Genomic DNA, 24,001 nt, shown 5'->3' with positions numbered 1-24,001 from the left:
GGCAATGAACGACGCACATTGTGTTCTGATTGGTGTGTTAGTGTACCGTGCTGCCCTCTCGATGGCGTCAGTCCGCCTAAAATGAGGGGGCAGGGCTGAAGCAAGGGATGTCATTGACCGGTGACTTCGGCGGCGCGCGCCAAGTCTAAATGAGCACATTTCCTTCGAGGTGTCCTTTCTTAATGACGTTGGTGGTGGTGGCGCTGTTCTTGCGATTGTTATTGCCTTCACGGTGGCTGCTGCCTCCTGTCATATTCGAGAAAACGATCAAAGTAAAATGAAGTGTGTCCGAAGCACTCTCTGTGTTCGTTTCATCTGGCCAGCAAGCCTTCTGGTTCGACGTTTCTTTTTCTCCTTTTTTCCCTCGCATCCACGGTAGACGAAGCCGCGTTGCAAGCGGAATCTTGGGGTGATGTTGCGATGCCTGTCCTGGGAGGGGGAGCGACACAATAATGGAGGTTTTCCTATTTCTACCCGCGATAAAATGAGGGAGGGGGGGGGGGGTACTCGTTCATAGCCGGTTGATCGTCTCCTTAAGTGGAAAGAAAACGAAACGAGTGAGAGGACTTCGCGGCATGCAACCAGAGTCGAGGAGGAGGGGGAATAATGCGGCAACAAAGAGATTCGTGGGGGAGAGGGAGGCGAATCCGAATACCCGCATCACCGGTGGAGGAGGAATGATCGGTCAGAGCGCGGTACGTGGTGAGAGAGGCAAAGGGAGAGCTTGTAATAATCGGCGACCACGGCACCCCGACCGGCCGGGGCGACCGCTGCTTCACTGCAGACTTCGCGACAACGGTAGATACGGCGCAGTGCTTGCGTTATAATATGCGACCTGACGCCATCACGTCTAACTCACCGCCATCCAGCGGGCCCCGGAATTTTCGGTGGGAGTTCGAAGGGAGGGGGCGCTTGCAGTAAGAGATAGATCCTTGTGCATCGACGTGTATTTTTTCTGTTTCCTTCTTTCGTCCCATCCCGATGTTGGCGGCGGCTTTCGTGGTTCAGGCGTGGTTTTTGTTGTTTGCTCTTGCTATTGTTTGTTTGTTTTCTTGCTGTCACGGAGGGCCTGCCCGAGGCGTGCATATTTATGGCCGGATTTTTGTCGCCCTCCAGACGGCCTTTCCCCCCAAAATCGGATTAATGGCGTATGCTGCGCCTTACATAATAGACGTGCTGGGGAGGCCCTTCAATCTCCCTCGTACTTTGGCTTCGCTTCGGGTTTCGAGCACACCTCGACTACTTCATGGACATTCCACCGGACACCTGCAGCCGAGCGTCCCCCTGGGTCGTCTCTCTCACTCTGTTGCTGGGCGCATACCACGGCGTGTGTTTGGCAGCGCACGACCGGCGATTATGAAGATGATTATGATATTATGCAGTGTTCGGCACTTTGAGTTTCGATAAACTTCGCCAGAGACCGTCGCTGCGATATTGATCCCTTAAATGGTGTTGCATAAATCTCGCTCTTCGGAATTAAGTTTGTAGACACCATACATTCCTCCGTTCAACAGAAAGCCGCTTTTTTTTTTTCATTCACCTTAGCTTTGCCGAACCCTCTTTCCCCCTGCGTTTTATTTTCTTCCTCCGACACGTGGGCTGCCAAGCACGGACATATATCTCGTTAAAGACAGCGACCAATCACAGCCGGGCATGACTAGCATGCGTTCGACAGCGAACTGCAGGCTCGCCGCATTTTCCCACGCACGTGTGTATATATATATATATATATATATATATATATATATATATATATATATATATATATATATATATATATATATATTTTCGTATTAATACTATTGCAAGTTCCAGCTCTCGTGTACTGGGCTTCACCGAAATAAAAATCGCGTCGTAAATTATCCGTCTTTTGTGCGCCCAGGAACGGGTCTCCCCAGAGGCTCTTCGTGCGCCGGTGTCACACACGTAAGCGCGTTCTTTTTCACGTGCATCCGAATGTGACAGGCCACCGGGCGAAGCGAGGGCGGCAAGGTGCCATGCTCGGTAAACTGTCCCGTCGTTAAGACGCGATCGCAGAACGCTCTGCGTTATACCCGTGCCACACGGGCAGAAAAAATGGCATTTACGCCCGAATGCCTTCAGATTTATTGCCATTCGCGCGGTGCCACACGGGCGAACAAAATGGCATTCATCCGAATGCCATTCGAATGCCATTCGCCGCCAACTGCCTTCGCCAGAACTCAGTTGACTGAGAAATGCCTACTCTCGACGACACAGCTCGCGAAGTGCGATTTACCTGAAAGTATACAAAACAAATCATATTGAGCTAAAAATGAAATTTCCCATCTTTTGTTTGCACTAAGGTCTTAAAAAGATGCTTTGAACGTTATACGAAGAAAATAAAGTATTGATAATGAAACGCTTGTCAATTTTAGTGTCTATTTACGCTGTGGATCTGACTAGTGTTGGCTTAGGTTGCTACGGTTGGCTGCAACGTTGTAAAACAAAGCAAGAAACTAAAACTTAGGACAGGGTAGTACGCTTATTTCTTCATTTGATGATTATCTGATGTGTATGAAGCTTATAAATGCTTCTTAATTTTTTTATTGCTATTCACTCAATGCTCACTTGGAAGGTGCTGTGATCGACATCATCAAGTCAAATGTCATTCGCTTTGGACGTGTAGCAGCGCCGGCGAAACGAATGTCATTCGGGATCTGAAGGCCTTCGCCACCAAATGTCATTTTCTATGCCCGTGTGGCACGGGTATTACTTCTCTGCGCGAGCTGGTTGTTGCGGTCCGCAGGTGGTTGCGGTGCTCCGCGTCCTTGGACGAAGGGCACCGCCGCAGGGCGTGTCTCGCGCCTCTTGTAGCAACAACGGCGGGGATCAAGCTATGCCACACACCTCGTGAGCTGCGCGCCCTCTGCAGTACCAAAACAAAGCTCCCGCGTGCCTGCGGTGTTAACTTACGCCCAAACGTGGGACAGAGGTGATCTCTTGTCTGAGTTTGGGGCTTGTTGCGCACGGCCGTCGTCCCTGGAACGTGAGCCGGTGGTGACACTGGATCTGTGGGTGCGCTCGTTGGGGTCGAGCACGTGACCAGTGTTGAGAAACGGCGGACCGATCCCACCGAAGCCACCACTGTTGCGAAAGACGGCGACGCCGACGCGGTCCCGGAGGCGCCACTGCTTTCGACCCCGCCGGGAAGGTCACCAGCCGTTTGGTAGCGTATGTTTCTCAGCTCGCGACTGCTTCTGCGCAGAGCTGAGGAGACGAGCGGACGAGACGACGGTGAGTTAAACAAGGTTTATGTACAGCATATATACAGAGGCGTTACAATTTCGGCACTGGGGCCGGCAGAGACTCGAAGAGCCGAGCTCCTCTCTCTAATACATAGGTCAGCCTTTCGCCTAAAACCGCTGATCGCGACACGCCGCAGGGCTTCTTTTATTTACACCGGGCCCAACTAAAATGTCCAATCAGAAGCGCCGCTGGTCTTCAGAGCAGGCTCCTCCAATGGGGTTCGCCGCGCGATGCGTCAGGCCACCAGACATGAGGACGCCGGCTCGCTGTCACGTGCGACGCTGACTCAATGCACGTGGGCCACAGATGCGCCGCGCGTGTTCACGCCGTGGAGATGTTCGCGCCCGGCGGGCTGCGGGCTGGCCTTGACCCAGATTGCCTGTTTCAGAGGCACGGACGTTTGACGAGGACTCGCTGGCATAACAGCACCCCCGCCGCCAGACAATGCACCGGAAAGACGAGCTGCTTCCACGGGGCTCGGATGTCAGGTGCGCTCGTTCGCCAGGTCCCTCCAGGTTCGCCTCCAGGGCCATGGGGAGAATACAGCTCCAGACTGTTCCGGGAACACATCCCATCATTGACGACGGATCCCCGCTCCACTGGCTTGTCGCCACAACTTGCTGGCCAACTTCGCTCGTCTCTTCTGACCATTTTCGGTTTCAGCACTTGTCGATGGTTCTGCAACTTGCTAAGAACGGTTCGACAACAGACAACACACGACACAAGCAAGTGCCCTCGGTCACCCGACAGAACACCAGACAAAGTATAGTACAACATATACCTATCTACGTGTTTATCGGAATTTTGTTCCCTCTACATCAAGAGGCACATGTGGGACAAAAGACTCTTAAAATGACAACTCAATTTTTTTTTCCCACGTACAACAACGTAACGAATTAGAATACCACAAAGTTGGCCCCTTGAGATCACTCTGAACGAGAGCGCTCAGCCCAGGTCGTGATGAGGTCAAAATTTTGCCCCGAATCGCCAGCGAGAAACCGAAAGGCTGAGAAGGTACTAACTAAACGCACGGCTCAATGCGTCTGCATTAGCGTTTAGCCTTCCTTTTTTGTAGCGAACGTCAAAGTTGTGCTGTTGGAGTATCATGCTCCACCTCAGTAACCGGCCACTTTTAGGCGACATGTTATTTAACCAGGTTAGAGGACAGTGGTCCGTTTCAACCACAAACCTCGAACCGGAGACATAACAAGCTAGCTTTTGAACGGCCCACACGAGGCAAGCGCATTCCTTTTCAGAGGTACTGTACGCCTCTTCCCTGCCGCTGAGTTTTCGACTTAAATACAAAACTGGCCTTTCGTTACCAGCACTGTCCTCCTGGCACAATACAGCCCCCATGCCGCGATCACTCGCGTCGCATTGAATCACAAATCTCTTAGAGAAATCGGGTGCCATGAGAACAGGCTTTTCGCTTAGGGCCTGTTTGAGCTGGCAAAACGCAGTCTCCTTTTCTGAGTCCCATACTACTTTAACCGGCTCGGACTTTCGAAGCGCGTCAGTGAGAGGGCTGGCAATGCTAGAGTAATTTTGTACGTAATGCTGATAGTATCCAGCCAGGCCCAAGAATGCCCTTATCTCTGATTTTGTGGTTGGTCGTGGATAGTTCACGACAGCGGCTACCTTAATTTCTGAAGGTCTACGCCGGCCACGCCCCACAACGTGCCCCAGGTAAGACACCTCGCCACACCCTAGGTGACATTTAGTAGGTTTCACGGTAAGGCCAGCCTTTCTCAACCTGTTCAGCACGACGCGTAAATGCTCGACATGTTCTTCCCAGGTGTTGGAGAAGATGGCGACATCGTCAATATACGGCAGAGCGAACTCGGAGAGGCCTTTAAGAACGCGGTCCATTAAGCCTGAAAAACAAAAGGGTGCATTTTTCAATCCAAAGCTCAGCTTAAGTGGGCGATACGTTCCAAATGGAGAAACAAATGTGGCATAGCGGCTGGCACGCTCTGTAAGGGGGACTTGCCAATACCCTCGCACGAGGTCTAACGTGGAAATATAGCTGGACTGTGACACAGTTTCCACCCTCTCCTCTAGGTTTGGTATCGGGTAAGTTTGGTCCCGAGTTATTGCGTTAAGACGCCGGTAATCGATGCATGGCCTCGGATCTTTTCCTGGCACCTGAACCAATATTAGAGGGGATGTATAGTCACTCTCGCCCGGTACTATGACTCCCAACTCCAGCATTTTATCGATCTCCTCTTTCATGATCTGCTTTTGCACGGGGGAACAACGATACGGCTTGCTACGGATTGGCTCCTCACAAGTTAGCTCGATATCGTGCTCGATCACCGTCGTGTTTCCGGGACGGTCCGAAAACACGTCTTGAAACTCGGAAACAATCCTTCTCAGGTCCTCCTTCTGGACTTCACTTAACCTGGGCTCTAGGTTCAACTGCTCCAAGATTACCTCCGATCCCCTTTCGATTACATCACTAGAATTCAAAATTTCTTCTCCCTCTTCCTCTGCAGCATTCAACAGCAGATTTACGATCGCTTGATGTTGAACGTATGGTTTCATCAAGTTGTAAATTTTGTCCGGCCGCCTTCCTAATTTCACTTCATAATTTGTATCGCAAGGCTTCGATAATACTTTGACGGGCCCTTCCCAATCAACCTCAAGCTTGTTCCTTTTGGGTGGCTGCAGCCGCATTACCTGATTATCAACTTCAAAAGCGCGCTTCTTCCCCGATTTCTCGTAGTGCTCCTTCGACAGCACTTTTGCCGCGTTTTTCTGGCTTTCCACTCGCGCTTCAATCGAGAGATCCTCACGCTGCCCTCGAATGAGCGACTCTCGACCAACTCTCGGCAGCTCGCTCCAACTTTCCGCTACAGGCGAGAGCGTTGCATCCCTCTCGCTCTGACTCAAAGGCGCCACGTCGTCTCCCCCAGCGCATACCGCGCCGGCCGCTCCCGCGACGGGCCGCTCGCGTGACTGCTCACATGACTCATGCGGAAAATTTCCTTTCTGGGGTTCCGTCGACCCGCCGACAAGGTCACTTGAGAGTTCACCGCATGGAACCAAGTCAAGCTTCCGCGAAAGCTTTCGCGCTTGCGATCGCGTGGGAGCCATGCACGCTAAGTTGGGGAAGAACGATTTGCCCTGCTCCTTGAGAAGCTGCTCCGAGTTGTTGGAGAAAAGATAAGAAAAACGACCATTCAGCGCGGCAGACACAGCCGCTTCGGTGCAAAGCTTACCGAACGGGCCTTCAATGACAACGGTGGCGATTGGTAAGCGAACACTCTGCTCCTCGGCGACTTGCCTGATCCACGCGCATTCTCCTGTGAAGTCATCCGGAGACACCAATGAAGGATGGACAACGTCCATGGTTGCCGCTGAGTCTCTAAGTGCTCGGCACGTTTTCTCATTGACCCTAATTTCTTGGAGATACGGCTCCAACAACCGCATGTTTTTTTCTGATTCTCGGATCGTTGCGAAGGCAAACTTTTCCTGACAGTTTCTCGCGATGTGCCCTTCCTTTTTGCAGTTGTAGCAGATTAGCGGCTTCCGTTTGTTTTCCGATTCAGATGCCTGTGTGGTAGAAACCTCACTCGATTTCTCCGCTTCTGTTTGCCCTTCCCCTACACTGTCCTTCGTAAGAGACGGGTCCTTTTTGAAATTACGGTGCGGAGCGGGTTTCCGTTGATCAGGTTTCTTTGAAAAGCCCTCTTTTCTTTCATCCTTTTCAACGCGCACTGCCCTGCTATGCAACTTTCGGCGAGTATAATACTCCTCAGCTAACTCTGCTGCCTTGTTTAACTGTACTTCACCAAGTTTGTCCTGCAGCCAAAGTTTAACATCCTCCTCGATGCAGCGGTAGAATTGCTACAATGCAACGCATTCCACCACTTTATCGCGGTCGTCATAAACACCTTCGCCCTTGAGCCATTCAATCAAATCGGCTTTAAGACGAAACGCGAAGTCAACGTGTGACTCATTCCCCTTTTTAGCATACCGGAACCTTTGCCTGAAAGCCTCGGGTGACAATTTATAACGTCTTAAGAGCACTTCCTTAACCTCGTCATAGCTCTCAAACGCTTCCCTCGACAAGCAAGTTATCGCGTCGGACACTTCGCCGGGAAGAAGAGCTAACAGGTTCCGCGCCCAAAGAGACTGCTCCAAAGCATTTCGCTCACAGACGTGTTCAAACTTGACGAGATACTTCGCCATGTCCTCGCCTACTACGAACGGTGGCAGTTGGTCCCGAATTCTAAAACCGCTGACCTGAATCGTCGGAGAAGCTGCGCTAGGCGCCTGCGAACACTGTAGGATTGCCAATTCTATTCGTTTCATCTCGAGGCGCTCCTGTCTCTCGGCCTCCTCGCGACGTTCGCGCCTTTCAGCTTCTTCACGTTCGCGAGCTTCGCGCCTTTCAGCTTCTTCGCGAGCTTCGCGCCTTTCAGCCTCCTCACGTTCGCGAGCTTCTCGCCTTTCTTCACGTTCGCGAGCTTCTCGCCTTTCAGCTTCTTCACGTTCGCGAGCTTCGCGCCTTTCAGCTTCTTCGCGAGCTTCGCGCCTTTCAGCTTCTTCGCGAGCTTCTACTTCTCGCCTTTCAGCCTCCTCACGGCGTGCTTTAATATCCACCCAGGCCTCATCGACTTCCTCAGCCGACACTCCCTCATCCTTCATGATATCAAGGATCGCTTGCTTTCGTTTCGCACGGCCCAAAGTAATGCCGAGTTCCTCACAAATTTCGATGAGTTCCTTCACTTTAAGGTTCTCCATCGTTCACACTAGCCTCTTGCTGTTTGCCCCTGTTAAGAATCTACTTGCCGTACCCACTATAAGCCTACTAGCAAGACGCGCAAGCAATTTTTCACCCTCCCGTGTTTACCACCTCCGCATTAACTTTGGTTTCAAAGCACTTCAACTTGGCTTGAAACGATCAAAGCTCCCTTCAATGCTTCACACAGCCCTTTCTCTAAACTACTACAACCTGAGCTAGAGTAGTCTGGTGAACTGAGGGGAAAACATCAGGCACTCACCGCATCGATGTCGCTGACGCCGGCCGATCCCGCAGCTGCCAACCACTGTTGAGAAACGGCGGACCGATCCCACCGAAGCCACCACTGTTGCGAAAGACGGCGACGCCGACGCGGTCCCGGAGGCGCCACTGCTTTCGACCCCGCCGGGAAGGTCACCAGCCGTTTGGTAGCGTATGTTTCTCAGCTCGCGACTGCTTCTGCGCAGAGCTGAGGAGACGAGCGGACGAGACGACGGTGAGTTAAACAAGGTTTATGTACAGCATATATACAGAGGCGTTACAATTTCGGCACTGGGGCCGGCAGAGACTCGAAGAGCCGAGCTCCTCTCTCTAATACATAGGTCAGCCTTTCGCCTAAAACCGCTGATCGCGACACGCCGCAGGGCTTCTTTTATTTACACCGGGCCCAACTAAAATGTCCAATCAGAAGCGCCGCTGGTCTTCAGAGCAGGCTCCTCCAATGGGGTTCGCCGCGCGATGCGTCAGGCCACCAGACATGAGGACGCCGGCTCGCTGTCACGTGCGACGCTGACTCAATGCACGTGGGCCACAGATGCGCCGCGCGTGTTCACGCCGTGGAGATGTTCGCGCCCGGCGGGCTGCGGGCTGGCCTTGACCCAGATTGCCTGTTTCAGAGGCACGGACGTTTGACGAGGACTCGCTGGCATAACACCAGACGCAGGCAGATGCTGGTCCGAGCGCGTCAAACACAATAGACTCGGCAACTGGGGCGTTTTCGTCCGTGATTCTTGATTGATGATTGATTTGTGGGGTTTAACGTCCCAAAACCACTATTTGATTATGAGAGACGCCGTAGTGGAGGGCTCCGGAAATTTTGACCACCTGGGGTTCTTTAACGTGCACCCAAATCTGAGTACACGGGCCTACAACATTTCCGCCTCCATCGGAAATGCAGCCGCCACAGCCGGGATTTGATCCCGCGACCTGCGGGTCAGCAGCCGAGTACCTTAGCCACTAGACCACCGTGGCGGGGCTCGTCCGTGATTCTTGTGGCGTGTTCGCTAGAGATGTGTTTACGCGAGGTAAAAAAAAAAACAAAAAAAAAACGGACGATCTAGAAGGAGTTTGTAACAGCTGAACGTGAGTCCCAACATTCCTTCTGAAATTTCTTCGATGCCGTTTGAGGACAGTTAACCATTTCTTCAATGCGTTTTTTTTCTCGTATTTCGCGCCACACTTGCTCAGAATGCTCAGCTAATGGTTCAGCTTTTCTCTATTGTCGCCGGTAACAGTTGTTGTCGGATTTATTGTGATCAAAGCTTTAATATTGCGCGCTCTAGCCCCTAGTTTTTTTTCTCGGTGCTTTTTCTCGGACGTTAGAAACAATTAAGGAAAAAGCGCGTCAGAATTAGCTTTTTTTTCTTTCGTTTTGTCTGCAGTAAATGCTTAGCGCCACTATTTCTCGAAGAGCTGCTTCAGACAACTGTCTCATTTGGAGCGGGAAGCTCGGCTGTAAAAACGAACCTGTCTTCGTTATAGTGGCCAGGACGTGTGAGCTTGCTTTACGCATCGTAGTGCGAGCGTGTGTTGTAAAGATATAACTGCAGGCCTCTTTGTATAGCCACCAGCTTTCTCCTTGAAAAAAAAAAAAAGAAAAGCCGACGTTGTAAATTTTTCTCGCAGCCTCGGACTTCCGTTTCACGTACTACGTTAGCTGCAAAAACAACGGGTCAATGTTTTCTCCTACTGGGGCTGCGCGATACGTAACTGAGACGGCCAAGGCCGCTCGTGTACCAAGTCCGGACGTTAGTGAAAATATTATTTGCGTGCAGCGGTGTTTTGCAAATCGTTGTTCTTTCGTCAGGCAGCCAGACCCGGAACTGTCTCCGCTTCGTTAAGAAAGTCAAGTTGAAGGCTACCTTCCCGCTTATGTGCCGAGTTCTACAATGAAGATGTGGAAAGCTTGCGCCTTTATTCTGCAGAATGAATTGCATTGGTCTGCTTTTGAAACCAGTGCGCAGAAGCTGTCTTTGTGATAAAGTATGTACGCCTATTTGTTTTCGCCTTTTTTACGTATTCAGTATTGCTATACGAACGTCTGCGTTCATTGTACATGCAACCTTATGTTTTCTTGGTCCGCGGAGGTCACCGATTGTCTCTCTTTTGTGACATGCGTAGGTTATTCTGTAAACTATCGCGCGTACGCAGGCCTACAGTTGTTGGTCAGTTTGAATTTTATGTCGCTTCTCTTCGCATTCCGTTGTAGGTCGATGTAGCATACTGGATGCAGATTTCCTTAGCCGCTTTCTCTCAACCGATTTCTACAGTACGAAGCGACGACTTTTCACAAAAAAACGGCGCATTTTTAATTGGATAGTTGCTTGGTGTATTGCATAACTGATTTTTTTATTCTCTTTGCGTTATTTAATGAAACGCCGTATGGGCTTCACAGTCCCATTTAACCCTCGGCACGTTGTTTCCTAGCCTACATCTATTCCTATACACTTTCAAAGAAAAAGGATGTTTTTGAAGAAGGTAGCGTGATGTACAAATCTGTACCGGTGAACTAAATCCCACGGTTCGTACGGAAATAAAAGGGCCTGATCTTCGCACAAGAAAGCCTTCGAACGTGCCTTAGATTTCGGACAGGTTAGCAACCCTCCTCGTCGTCCTCTTAGACATCTATGGCGTGCATCTAGCGCACACGCGCAAAAGGCAGTGCGTTCTCCGGCCGCAGAGGCAAGACAGACGCTCGTCGGGGGGGGGGGGGGGGGGGGGGGGGGCTTTCTTTTTAAAAGCTGCCGAACACAAACCTTAACGATATAACCGTGGCACAAGCATCGACCCGCGTCGCAACGACATTCGTTTTCTCTCGTTTGATCGAGAGCCTTGGTTCGAGAGTGTGACACGCACGCAGAGAGCAGCGGATGGCATAACCGGTCGCCCCCCTCCCCCCCCCCCCCGTTTGTTCGCTCTTATATCGCGAATCCAGCGCCTGCATCTCAGTGCGATTCGCGCCTAGCGCTGTTGCCTGCAGTGTGGAACGCGCTGTCCTTTATTCGATCAAAAAAAAAAAATAGAATACTGTCAAAAGAGATCAGGTCTTTGAATGTTCTCGCGTGCATTTCACGCAGAGCGCTCCTACGGCGATGTTTCGAATATGCATGACGTGCTAAAAATCATGAAATGATAGTATACGAGATAAAAGAGGCTCCACCGAACGAGTGGCGGCAATGGTGTCGATTGTGGTGGTGGGGGTGGGCTACTTTTGTTTTTTAGGGGCGATGCTCCTTAAGCCGTGGGTCGTTCCCTCCTCTGTAGCCTCCGTCCGTGAGTCCGTCCGTCCTTGAGTCTGTCCGTGCGTCTATGCTTCCGAACTTCCGTAGGAGCTTCCATCCGTCCGTGCCTCTGTCCGTCCGTCCGGACGGACGCTTCGCCCCACTCGTCATCGTTCACTCCGTGAATATGTTTTTTATGTTTTTTTTTGCCAGCCTCTACGACAAAAGGGCTTGTTTCGAAAAGAACACCAAAGCGGAGCAACCGTGACCGATGCCGCCGGTGTGTTTAGGTCACGTTTCGCGCCGTCTCTGTTGCCGCGTTCATCTCTCCTTCTCGTCGGACTTGAAAGAGAGGAGGGATCCACACCATGCTTGATGCCGTCTGAGCGTACGTGTATGTATGCGTGGGCGGTGAAGAAGGTCGGGATATACGATCTGCGAACAGACGGAAGGGTCATCACAGTCGGGGTCGGGTCACGCCGCGAATGCTTGACCTGCGGCAGCCGCTTGGAACGCAACCCCTGCTCTGGGTTCCTTTTTCTCTTAATGTCTGATGCAAGTTTCGTTGCTCGACTTCTCTTCCCTTTTCTTTAACTTTACTTTTCGGGGCCTCTGCGCCGATTTGAGTCGCCCGTTTGCAATTTGCACCACCTGTTTGAGGAGAAATATGTTGGCCTTTCCAGAAGAACAGAGAGCTGCATTCGAAGAGAACGTGAAGAAAGTGGCGGGGGAGCTAGGCGGTGGTCAGATTCGGAATAACAGTCGTCGCTAATCTGCTGCGAGATCGTTTACGGTCGAATGGGCAAGTGTCGTGTCACGTTGTTTTTATTGCGCTCTTTTAAGTACTGAGGGAACGAAATTAAGGAAGAGTGCGCCGGCGTATAGTGAATATGCGAATTCGTTGTATGAGTACGTGTAATGTCATTTTTTATGAACGGAAAAGTGGGTGCAGCTCTTTTGCCCTTCGATTTGCGACGTTTCGATATGGACCAAGTTTATGAATTCGGGTGTGCGTCAAATAATAATGAATAGTTATTTCAGGTATGGCTGATCAGAGGGATCGATTGTCTTATAGGGGAACTGCGTATTACTGCTATCTTCTTAGATTCGGTTGCCATTGTGATTGAGACTTGAAACTGCTGCGTCAGGTTATACACGGGTCTCGGGTTGAGCTTTTCAGTGCGGTTACATTATTAGAAAGAGTGCGAAAAGACGACGAGACATGGGCGATCAGACGCGGCCAGGCGCTGGTCCTGTCTGTCCTTCTTGTCTCGCCGCTTTTTCCCGCGCTGTTTCCAGCCTATTTCAACTGCAGGAACTTCGAACATACATGATTAATGGTAATTCATGCCGAAGGCACTGCGGATAGTTCTGTTGCGGCATTGTTATGTGCATTCAATGGTGGGACTTGCGATGCTGTCCAATGGTTGCCGCGTTAAAAGGAAGTTATCCTCCCTGCCCACGATTTTCGATAAACACAGCACTTCTTTGGAGCGCAAGCTTCTCTTTTCGAGGAAAGATGCCGCTCCAGCGATAAAACGGCCGCGACGAGATTGTCTTGTTTTCCGCCGGTACGCCGAGCGCTGGCGATTGGTCGGGGGGCCCCGTTTCGGCTTTGAACAGTATTTCCTTCAGCCCGTCGCGTCACTTTCTCGAGAGGAGCCGCTATACGCAGCTGCTGCTGGCTCGTTTAGCCTCCTTCGAGAAAGACGCCTTCGAGGAGTGCGTGCTCACCTAAGACTGCGATTAGATAAGACGCCGTTATCTCGCGCAGAGCGCTGCTCGGCGAGCACCTTTCCGCGCGGCTGGTGCCGGCGGAGTTTCGCGCATCAGACTACACACCGACCGCACGTTTAGCTGCACTGCGGGCGGCTCGTTGCCGTACTGGATCGGAGCGCCGCTTTTCTCTCGAGCGGGTGCAAAGTGCAGTCGGAGCGACGCGTTCAACACACACGCAGACACGTAACGTAAGACGCCGCGCAGAGAAGTCCTCTCGCGCAGCAGTCCAGTCGCTGGTTCGCGAGGCCGCGTTTTTTTTTTCTCTCCGGTGTCTACCGCCGTGTAAACAGTGGTTTCCCCGCGCACCCGCGTGACCGAATTGCAGATGATGACGAGGCGGCGAAGGATTCTGCTGAGCGGCCGACCGAGCGAGCTGGTTCCCTGCTTCGGCCTCCTGGCGCGGAGGCCCTCCAGGTCGTAGTACCACCACCCTCCTGGAAGGACCCCGGACCGAGTGCACCGTGCCGCCGGGTCCTGGAACTCAGCGCATCCCGAAGCTTTATGAAGCGGAGCAGACGTAGTGATAACGTGCCGCCTGTGTGACTCGGAAGGCGCGACGTCTGCTACGGGTACTGATTGTATACTGCCGAGAAGGAACAGTCATCCGTGAGTGAATCGCGGCCGTTTTATTGTGCGCAATTTAAAAGCGTACTACTGCTACACGACAGCCCGCAGAAGCAGGCTGTCAAAACAGTTCCTGTTGTGAGAAAGAAAAGACTGCTGCTCGCCGAAGGTGATGTGGACGGTCGGCGACGTCCAGGCGCAATGACCGTGAGGACTCAGCTCGTCGTGGTCTTTCTTCTAGTCAGTTTCGGACTCCTGGTGGCTGCTGGTCAGTCCAAAAAGAATGGTCAGGTCAAGAAAGGGAAAAGTACGTATTACAGACCTTGGTGACATTTTTTTTAACTTTTCCTTCGCCGAAGTTTATGCAGTACGTATAGCTCTGTGGTTCGCACAGTTGCGTTGCACATTCGTGTGCCTCGAGTGTGTGTGTGTTTTTTTTTTTTTTTTGAAGTGAGTATCTCTGTTTGTTGAATGTATAAGAAACTCGGCGACATTATTCGAGCACAGTGCACTGAGCTGAATGATCCTTCTAGAAGACTTCAGTTGTGTTTTCCTGTTTAGAAATGTGACGTACTTGTTTGTCGTCATCGCGCTGATGTCTTCATTTTCTAATGTGCATTACATTTAAGGCAATGCTTGATTTCGCTTGTTTTCGCTGCGCAGTCTGCATCGGCACAAATGGCCGAATGTCGGTCCCATCGAACCGAGAGCATCACTACCAGAACCTCAGGGACCGCTACACAAATTGTACATACGTGGACGGGAACCTGGAGTTGACATGGCTACAGGTAAGAGGTCTTCGCAATCTCACTGTCACTTAAACGAGTCCCCGTTTAAGTGATTCAACTCCAATGAGGAGGAACGTAAGCGTATTCATCCACGTTCTTGCGGTCTTCGCCACACTTCAGAATGTTTGCATCTTGGTAGTGTATGATGTTTTGGGTGCCAAAAACCACGATATGAGTATGAGGCACGCTGTAGTGGGAGACTCCGTATTAGTTTGGAACGCCAGGGGTGATTCCTTGTCTGACGCGCACCGAAACGTAAGCACGCGTGTGTTCTTACATTTCGCTCCTATCGATAAGTGGCTGCTATGGGCCCGCGAATTGATCTTGTGTCCACAAAGCGAGATATTTTTTTTTCTCTCGCCTCGCAGAACAAGAGCCTGGACCTGAGCTTCCTTCGAGACATCCGCGAGGTGACGGGCTACGTGCTCATATCGCACGTGGACGTGCAGCGCATCCTGCTGCCGAGCCTGATGATCGTCCGGGGCCGCAGCCTGTTCAAGCTGAACGTGCACGACGAGGAGTTCGCGCTCATCGTGACGCTCTCGAAGATGGAGAACCTCGAGCTGCCGGCGCTGCGCGACATCCTGCGCGGCAACGTGGGCTTCTTCAACAACTACAACCTCTGCCACGTGCGCCACATCCAGTGGGACGAGATCCTGTCCGGCCCGCCGGCGCACATGGTCTACGTGTACAACTTCACGCAGCCCGAGCGGAGCTGCCCGCCGTGCGACGCGTCGTGCCGCGGCGGCCACTGCTGGGGCGAAGGGCCGCACAACTGCCAGAAGTTCTCCAAGGTGAACTGCTCGCCGCAGTGCCACCAGGGCCGCTGCTTCGGGCCGGAGCCGCGCGAGTGCTGCCACCTGTTCTGCGCCGGCGGCTGCGTGGGGCCCAAGCAGAGCGACTGCCTGGCCTGCCAGAACTTCTACGACGACGGCGTGTGCAAGCAGGAGTGCCCGCCCATGATGCGCTACAACCCGAACACTTACTCGTGGGACTACAACCCGGACGGCAAGTTCGCCTACGGCGCCACCTGCGTCAAGGACTGTCCCGAGCACCTGCTGCGCGACAACGGCGCCTGCGTGCGCAACTGCCCGCCCAACAAGAAGGCGCAGCAGGGCGAGTGCGTGCCCTGCGACGGACCTTGTCCAAAGAGTGAGTCTGCACCTCGGTTCTACTGAGAAACCACAGGCATTTGTTCGCATGTCATCTCAAGTGCTCAATTTGTGCTTCCAAGTTTGCGCGAGTCGTGTTAGCGGCATTTTCACATTTGATGGCGGTCGAGTGTGACGGTAGCATATATACAGGCAGAGTGAGTATGGCTTTTGTAAGAAATGTGCCTTTCCCATATCGCTCGGCGCATTTATGCAGACTGTGGGGTGCAGCTACAATGATACCGTCTTGATAGCAGAGAAAGATATCGGATCTTTAAAAATTGTATTATCTTAGATAATACGTTTCCTTCCACACCCAGGCATTCAGTGTCCTCTGTTTTCACTGCACGCGCTTGCGATTATGTTAGGGCTGGAACAGAACATGTGCATCTCATCTTAACAGGCGCTAATTTGGGAACTAACGAAGAAGCAAGAGACACGTTAACAGGATGAACCGTCTCTTCCTTTTGTCTTTGTACCTTCGCCCATGCTAAGATGCATAAGTTCATACCACCAACTAGCCTAAATTTATGCGTTGAATAGACTGGAACATCGCGCGCACTATTTAACATCTTCATGTTTCAACGCTCGTCTTATAAAGGACTACAGAGCTATTTGTTAAACTGCATCATTTTTAACGAAGTTTTGTTGCTTTGAACAAAGTTCTTCCATGCTCTCTTTTTTACGTCTATATATGCCCCTATCTAGTTGTGGTGCGTGCGACTGAAAACTTAGACCTGCTAGAACATGATAGTTATATTATATAAATGCAAGCCCGCCGTTAACAAAAAGGTTTGCGCGGAGAGCAGTGCGTGAAGGGCGAATTTTTCATGTTTCTTTTTGCAGATTGCCAAGGGGTAAGCGTCGTCAACTCAATCAACATCGAGGACTTCCGAGGCTGCACTATAATCGAAGGTTCCCTTACCATCCTGGACTCCACATTCAACGGCTTTCAGGAAGTTTACGCTGAGTACGTGTTTCCCCTTTGCTTCCCTGTACAGAAACGTGGTTTTTTTAGTAGGCCCCATGCTTATGATGTATTTTCATATAGAGTTGTGTGTAATTGTGCACTCGATATAGGAAAATCAAGACCCGTTTGCGAACTTCTTTTTTTCCTCGCAGTTTCTCGTTCGGTCCGCGCTATGACAAGATGGACCCGAGCAAATTGGAAGTGTTTAGCACGCTCAAGGAAGTCACCGGCTACGTCAACATCCAGGCTTCGCACCCAAACTTCACGTCGCTGTCTTACTTTCGGAATCTTGAGGTCATCGGGGGCCGGACACTGACAGAGTAAGATTTCGTTCTCGTTTTCTTAGTGATTCCTTACAAAATGTGCAAAAAAAAATGCAGCGTTGCGTTGGCATTACGTGATATTGAAGACACTATACATTTGTGCTGTGAGCCGGAATCGTCCTATTTTCATGCACTGTACCTGCCAAATTGATTGTAGTTGTGTCGCTTCATTTCCATCCTTCATTAGACTGGGGCTAGTGAGCAAATTTGTTATTAAATGAAAGGTAAACGATTTCACTGCGCGATAGCAGGTATCTTGGAATGATAGCATCCATGCATGGTACTTCTCCGCACATTTAACAATTTCTACTTAGTCACTTGAACTTACCATAGTGATATACTTCTGGAAGGTTGTTCCACAGATTATCTGTTGATATGACGTTTTCAACTCCAAGAACCTCATTTTTTACGTTACGAGTCAGCTGGTAAGGAACGAGGTGCTCTTCAAGGGCTGCAGCTGAATGCACGATGTTCGTAACTGTAGGCTACAACACGGGGTCTGCCTGGAGTTCGTATGTTTGTGAAACTGTTTTCGCTTCCTCCTCTCCCTTCTCCTTTCTGTAGCGGCATCCACGGTCACTTAGTTTCCCACCTCACACACGAGTCCAAGGGGCACGACAGGTAATGCTACGGCGGCCACTTTGCAATGCTGCATGCGCATCGTTGGCCTATCCGTGCACGTGTCCCAATTGTCGCAGTGTTCCCCGCTGCTACGTTTAGCGTCTTTCAAGGTGTCGTCACTGTCGCCATGTTTGTCCGCAGTAGCGCGAACCGTGTGCATGAGGGGGGCAAGGGGAGCGCCCACGCCATTCACCCATGAAAAAAAGGGGATGCAAAATTTGCCCCGCACATTGGAGCCCTTTAGTCTGTCCGTTGCACCGTTACACGCAATATGGTTTGCGGATGCTGGTTTACTGGGTGTGATTAGCGCATGTGCGAGCCTCACGGGTGTTTACCCGACACGCTAAAACGCCCTGATCCCCATATGTGATCCCGTTACTCCAAAGCTTGCCGTTACTGGCTACCCCTGAAGAGCAGAGTCCAAAAACTAAAGAAAAAAGAGTTGGGGGCTATATATATATATATAAATATATATAATATATATATATATATATATATATATATATATATATATATGTATATATATATATATATATATATGTATGTATATATATATATATATGTATATATATATATATATGTATATATATATATATATGTATATATATATATATGTATATATATATATATATTGCGGTGAAGCCTTCGAACAGTGGGTCATCCTCTTCAGTGCCTTCTAGTGGGTCGCCCTTTTAGCAAAAACAAGAGCAGCTCGTGCAGAGAGTCGGTACCTATAAACTATATATATAGTTTTTACGCTCATATTTTGCGCTCCCAGACTCGCCCGAGCCAGCCTGCCAGCGCGCGCACCTTTGGACCTTTCTATGCTTCGGCCGGGTGCGCGCCTCGCCAAGTACTTACACGAGCGCAGTCGAACAGGCTGCGAGTGGGAGGTCCCTTCTTTCGAGGACTTCCCCCAAACTAGGGTCCCTAGAATACGCACCCGAACACAAACCTGTTGACGGGTGTTCGGAACTGCTGATAATGGCGAGAATGCATGCTCGTGTCACGGCACGGACGACTTTGCGAGAGCCCGTCGCACCAACTGTTCCTCTCGTTCTCTGTGTCAGCGTTGCAACGCACGCTTGGTCGATTTCGGAAGTTTAGGTTTCGCCATCCAGCCGACGCGTTTTGGCGGTTCTGTTGCAATGTGCTCCAAGAATTGTTTACACGGCGAAATTAAAGCTCGCTGTGGTCTCGCCGAAGAAAACTGGAAGCGTGCCGCCGCAAAGCACTTCAAGGAAACGTACTTCAACGGGACGACTGGCGAGATTGGTTCGCGAGAAAGCAGAAAAGTGCGCGCTTGCTATGCAAGTTTCCTGCCAATGAAGGAGACCTTTTCAATTATCTGCGGATGCTTAGTTCTTCCGGTATCACTGTGTCGTGGGACGTAGCTTCTCCCAGCATTGTCGAAGGAGCTTCAAGAAAATGAAGCGTTCGAATGCGCTTGGCGGAACCGAGGATGAGTCGCTTCAGGGGGGGGGGGGGGGCGATTATGATTCCCAATCGGACTTCGCGATCAGTGTCCCGCTAGAACACGCGTGACTGGATATGACTGGGTAAAGTTCGTGCTAATTCTTTCAAAGTTAACAAGTACACTTCGTTTGTGCTCCAAATTATTTCCTTTTTTAACTGTATATACTGCGCGCGTTAGGACTGTGACACAATATTTCATATGCGCTCGCGAAAACACCGCGTAATTTGCGCACGCCCTTCTCAGGTCCCCAAAATTGTGTCCCGCACATTGGAGCCCTTTGCCAAAAAAGGTGCTCAAATTATGCGAGTAAATGCGGTATTGTGTTAGGCATTAAATGCGAGGAATTTTTACTTTGCGCATACCAGACACGGCTAAAGCCCCTTGAAGATTTAGTGGCTTTAGATAGGCTTGCGGGCGTGTTTTTTTTTTTTCTTTTTGTGGCATGTGCTAAAACCTTGTTCAAATGGTACCCGATGTAACGCTCTCCTGCTCTACGCAAAGGGTTGCCGGACAGACTAAAATAATCGATAGACTGTTGCAAGGGAAAAGGCGCTAAGATACCCCCCTACCCGCCCTAAAGAAAACCCTGTGCGCGCCTATGCCTATCTTGCATGTTATCGTATCATTTCTCAAACACTGCTGGTGCTGTCTTTGCCTTAGTATGGGCTTTTGGTTCACCATTCGCTTTAGCAGTGTGCTTAGTGTTTTATATAATTGTTCATTTCTTTGTTACTGAATTTCTGCTGTTCGCTACCTGTTTATATATATTTTCCATGCAGTTTAGCTAAGCACACTAATGAGCTTCGCACTTAGTGACGTATAGGTCTGTTGTTTTGTTGCTTCGACCTCGTCAGGTGAGAGAATTGCTGGCCAGTGGTGTTGTCCTGACGCTGCACTAACAATGCTTGTTTCATCGTGTCTGATGTGGTTCATCGTGCAAAATCTTACGCACCTCTGAAAATGAATGTCTCAAAATAATAAAATAGCTCCTCATAAACCGAAGGGCCATAAGCTCAGCTGAAGCTACCTACTGAAGCCGCAGACACTAGAGCAGGTTTAATCATCATTTGCGGCATTTCAGCGAACAAGTACTGCGAGAAATAAAAAGAAATATATGCAGCGTAGCCACTGTACTTATCATATAGCGTTGGTGGAATCAGCGGCTGTTGAAACGCTTCACACTGACGACGTTTGGTGTGTGTGCTGCTTTCTTTCGCGCGTGCCTCAGGTATTTCGCCGCCTTATACATCGTGAAGAGTTCGCTGAAGTCTCTCAACCTACGAAGCCTGAAGAAGATCCGCTCGGGCAGTATCGCCATCCTGGAGAACAAGGATTTGTGCTTTGCCGACAGTGTCGACTGGTACCAGGTCATGAAGTCCAGCGCCCACAACGTGCTGCTTCAGCGGAACGCAGACAAGGCCGACTGCGGTGAGTACCAAATATGTGTACGCTTGAGCCTCCCAGTGACGCCAAAAACCTACGCAGAAAATGGACACCGAACATTCTTGGCGCAGAGCTACTGTTCAGAAAAGAGTTTTCTTTTCTAATGCATAGCTTCGCACTACGCTATTGGAAAACTCCCTAATAGGGAGCCTTCAAATAGGGGCCCCAAAGAAATAGTGTCGAGGCCGTTGTGCATGCGCAATAACTCTAACCACTGTTAGCATTTGTGGTCTGTTCGCAAAAAAAGCGAAATAGCGTGTGGTTTGCAAAGCCCCTTTGCGGTGACTCAAGCATGCGTCAGCGTTTGTAAGGGACAAACACTAGGGAATTTTAGAATAGAGCAACGCAAGCCCTTGCGGTGTGGTCGCTGTCACTGCGCATGCGTCGTAACACGAGCTGTCGTTCGCTCTTGTGGTCGGCCCACAGGAAATTCGAAATAGCATGCGGCGCGTGCAGTCCCCCAAGGCCCGCAAAGCACTGGTGTTGAGGAAAACGCTATCCTAAAGCTCGTATAGCACCCGCAACACCAGATAACACTGTTCTAAAACTCCCTGCTATTCGCAAACTCGTGTGGTGCCCATACACAAATGCTACGCCCGCCAACTTAGCGCATGCTATTACACAAACGAAAATTATTATTACCAGCCTGACAGCGTGATGTTGCTGATCTTCCGGGCATGGTTTGAAACAAACATTATTCGCTGCGCAAGTTTTGACATGCAGAAGGGATCGCAACAGTCGTGGATCGGAAAATGTCTATAAGTATTAATGGCATTCGCAACTACACTCGTGCCATACACACGCCCTATTTCTACTGTATATGATCGAAATATGGCACAAATTAGTCTTAGCTGCAGATAAGGCTCAGGCTGCAAATTAAGCTTAGCTGTCTCTTCGATGCCACGCTGTAGTTCTTGTATTGTTCAGCGTTATGCACCTTAGTATATGGGTTGCTTGATTTCATTGTACAAAGCATAGAGCTAATGGTTTTAATGTCCTGCAAAATATTCACACTGGACAAGTGATACCCCGAAAAAACATAATTGTTTAATCGGGTAGTCTTCCAATAGCACAGAAATCTGCAAAGCTTTTGCTACTTTTGAAATAACATTGAACAGTAACGAAATTATGTGGTACTAGGGAACCTGGAAAAGCTTATACCAAGGTCTGGTTATGCTTAAAAAAAAGTAATGACAATCACAAACGACAATGCTCCATTTTGTGCATTGTTCTGTTTTCTGCTGTCTTTTGTATAAAGGCTGTGCCTCACCTATTGTAAATAACAAAAAAATTCATTCACACTTTGTCACAGTTCTTCATATCTATTCATTATTTACACTCTTCAATAAAATTGCATACATAATGCTCATTGCATAAACTGGGTGATTCCTAAAAGCTTATAAAATGTCAAGGTTTCCAATTGAAAATAGTGTCAGCTATGCAATAACTAGGATGATAAGTTTATATTTTTACTGTATGTGTATTTTCATTTTGTAGCAGTTACAAATATCTATATGCTCTTGAGTATTTCAGGATGAAAAAATACTTTCAGTGCATTTTGCAGCAGCTCTGATGCTTCTTTATCACTCTCTTTGCAGAGGCACAAAAGCTTGTATGTCACCCCCAGTGCTCCTCAAGTGGTTGTTGGGGCCCAGCACCAAATGAGTGCCTTTCGTGTAAATCATACCGGCTGGATGATACCTGCATTGATAAGTGTGACACGTCCAAAGGGTAAGGAGCCGTAAATTTTTTTTATGCCATTGTAAAACCTTAATAAAAAGATTGTTTCACACAAACTGTAGGAGACCCGTACTTGTAAATCATTAACTCTGAATGCATTAGGTGATGTATAGTCTTATTACAGGAAGAGGGGGTTTCAAGGTGGCTGCCATTTATGCATTGTTGTGGAAGTGCGTTTAGTGTTGTCTCACTCACACTATAAGCGGGCCGTAACTAGGGGGTAGTTGGAGGGTTCTGACACTCGTGACATTTTCTCGTGCTTCAACTTTTCGGTGGATTACTGAAGTATCTTCACACCAAATGCCAGTTGGCAAAGTTAGCTGTTCTACGCACAAACTGCCCCCCTCCCCCCCAAAAAAAATCCTGGATGAGACCCTGACGGTACACCTAGTAGTATAGAAGTAAATAGTGATCGCTGTGTAGTTTGTCTAATTTAGCCCCATTCAAGTTGAAATGCGCGTTTACTTTAGCTGTGCTTCTACTATAGTAGCCAATAGCTTCAAGATATTATTGAATTTGTCCTAATGCAGCAATAAATTGATCAAAAGTAATGAATCCCCCTTCGTATTTCCCTGCAGCATCTACGATGATGGGAACTTTGTGTGCAAGCACTGCCATGAGGAATGTCTCGGCGAATGTTCTGGTCCCGTAAGTAACTCCCCACCCTCCTCTTTTTCTTGTTTTTTATACCTTGCTCTTTGAGTGTTGATGTTTCTCAAGGACATTCAGATTATTTTCTGTTGTACATGCCCTTTTTCTTTTGACTAAAACTTTTTTGGATGGTGTTCACACAGGTGGATTTTATAGGCACATATCTTTTTATATTTTAAAAATCGTCCTTCTTAGAATATTAAAAGTGGATGTGGACTAGTGAGAGCATAGAAGCTGCACTTGGTTGAACGCTAACTTTTTCTTCTGTTATTACTTGTTTGTAAATTAACAAGCAGCACGAGAATACACCAAGGCTATGCTTTCAATGCATGGTTTTGAAAAATTCATGAAATGTGGATTGTCTTATTCGTGCTAAATGCTTCTTGCCCTGCTACAACTTTTAAAAATTTGCTTTATTGTTTCAAACTTACATTAACATTCTTTTGTTTTCATAGCTAGTTGTCTTACCTTCTAGTTTAAATTTATGATTAGGGTAAATGTATTACCAGAATGTCTTGAATGCTTCCAGCTTCTTTAATAATAGAAAGAAACCATCAAAACAAATGCTCTTTACTTTGTTTTCAGCATTGTTTTGAAGCCTAAATGCATAAGATATGAATATGTTTGATTGTGTGATAACTCTTTTAATTTTGCTGTGATTTTGATTATGTGAGTTGTCTTAGGTAAAGCATACCTGCCAAATTGTATGGGAGACCTCAAATTTCGGCCTGATTTCCCTATTATACGAATGCTATCTCGAATCTCCCGAAAAGTGGCTGCCACAGCAAACCCTTCCCTTCCCCTTTTTTATTTAAATTGCGCCTTTCCTGCAGCGACATTTACGATGCTGTCAAATAGCACACACCACTACACTTATAGTTCATTGTAACCATACTGTAGAGTACCGCTACATATATTTTAAGGACTGTAGTAGCACGCTTGTTTAAGAATGCGGCGGCCGTGAGACCCACTCACTCTTG

At 49.2% G+C, this 24,001-nt stretch overlaps 1 protein-coding gene across 3 annotated transcripts in view; it reads left to right on the top strand.

Annotated features, from left to right (window-relative positions):
* Egfr (epidermal growth factor receptor) overlaps positions 1-24,001 on the top strand; it is a 261,496-nt gene that overhangs the window by 218,931 nt on the left and 18,564 nt on the right. The window contains exons 1-8 of one of the 3 annotated variants that reach the window (XM_075865135.1): positions 13,876-14,164; positions 14,521-14,645; positions 15,014-15,797; positions 16,643-16,766; positions 16,919-17,086; positions 20,416-20,615; positions 22,229-22,361; positions 22,949-23,018. In XM_075865135.1, coding sequence (XP_075721250.1) covers positions 14,059-14,164; positions 14,521-14,645; positions 15,014-15,797; positions 16,643-16,766; positions 16,919-17,086; positions 20,416-20,615; positions 22,229-22,361; positions 22,949-23,018 — 1,710 coding nt within the window. In that variant the 5' untranslated portion in view covers positions 13,876-14,058. Of the gene's footprint in view, positions 1-13,875; positions 14,165-14,520; positions 14,646-15,013; positions 15,798-16,642; positions 16,767-16,918; positions 17,087-20,415; positions 20,616-22,228; positions 22,362-22,948; positions 23,019-24,001 lie in introns of those variants that run through there. The other 2 variants (XM_075865134.1, XM_075865133.1) reach the window with 2 other exon arrangements.

The sequence above is a fragment of the Rhipicephalus microplus genome, chromosome 1 (assembly GCF_043290135.1).
Source record: "Rhipicephalus microplus isolate Deutch F79 chromosome 1, USDA_Rmic, whole genome shotgun sequence".
NCBI lineage: Eukaryota > Metazoa > Arthropoda > Arachnida > Ixodida > Ixodidae > Rhipicephalus > Rhipicephalus microplus.
This window is presented reverse-complemented; position numbering and strand designations above follow the sequence as displayed.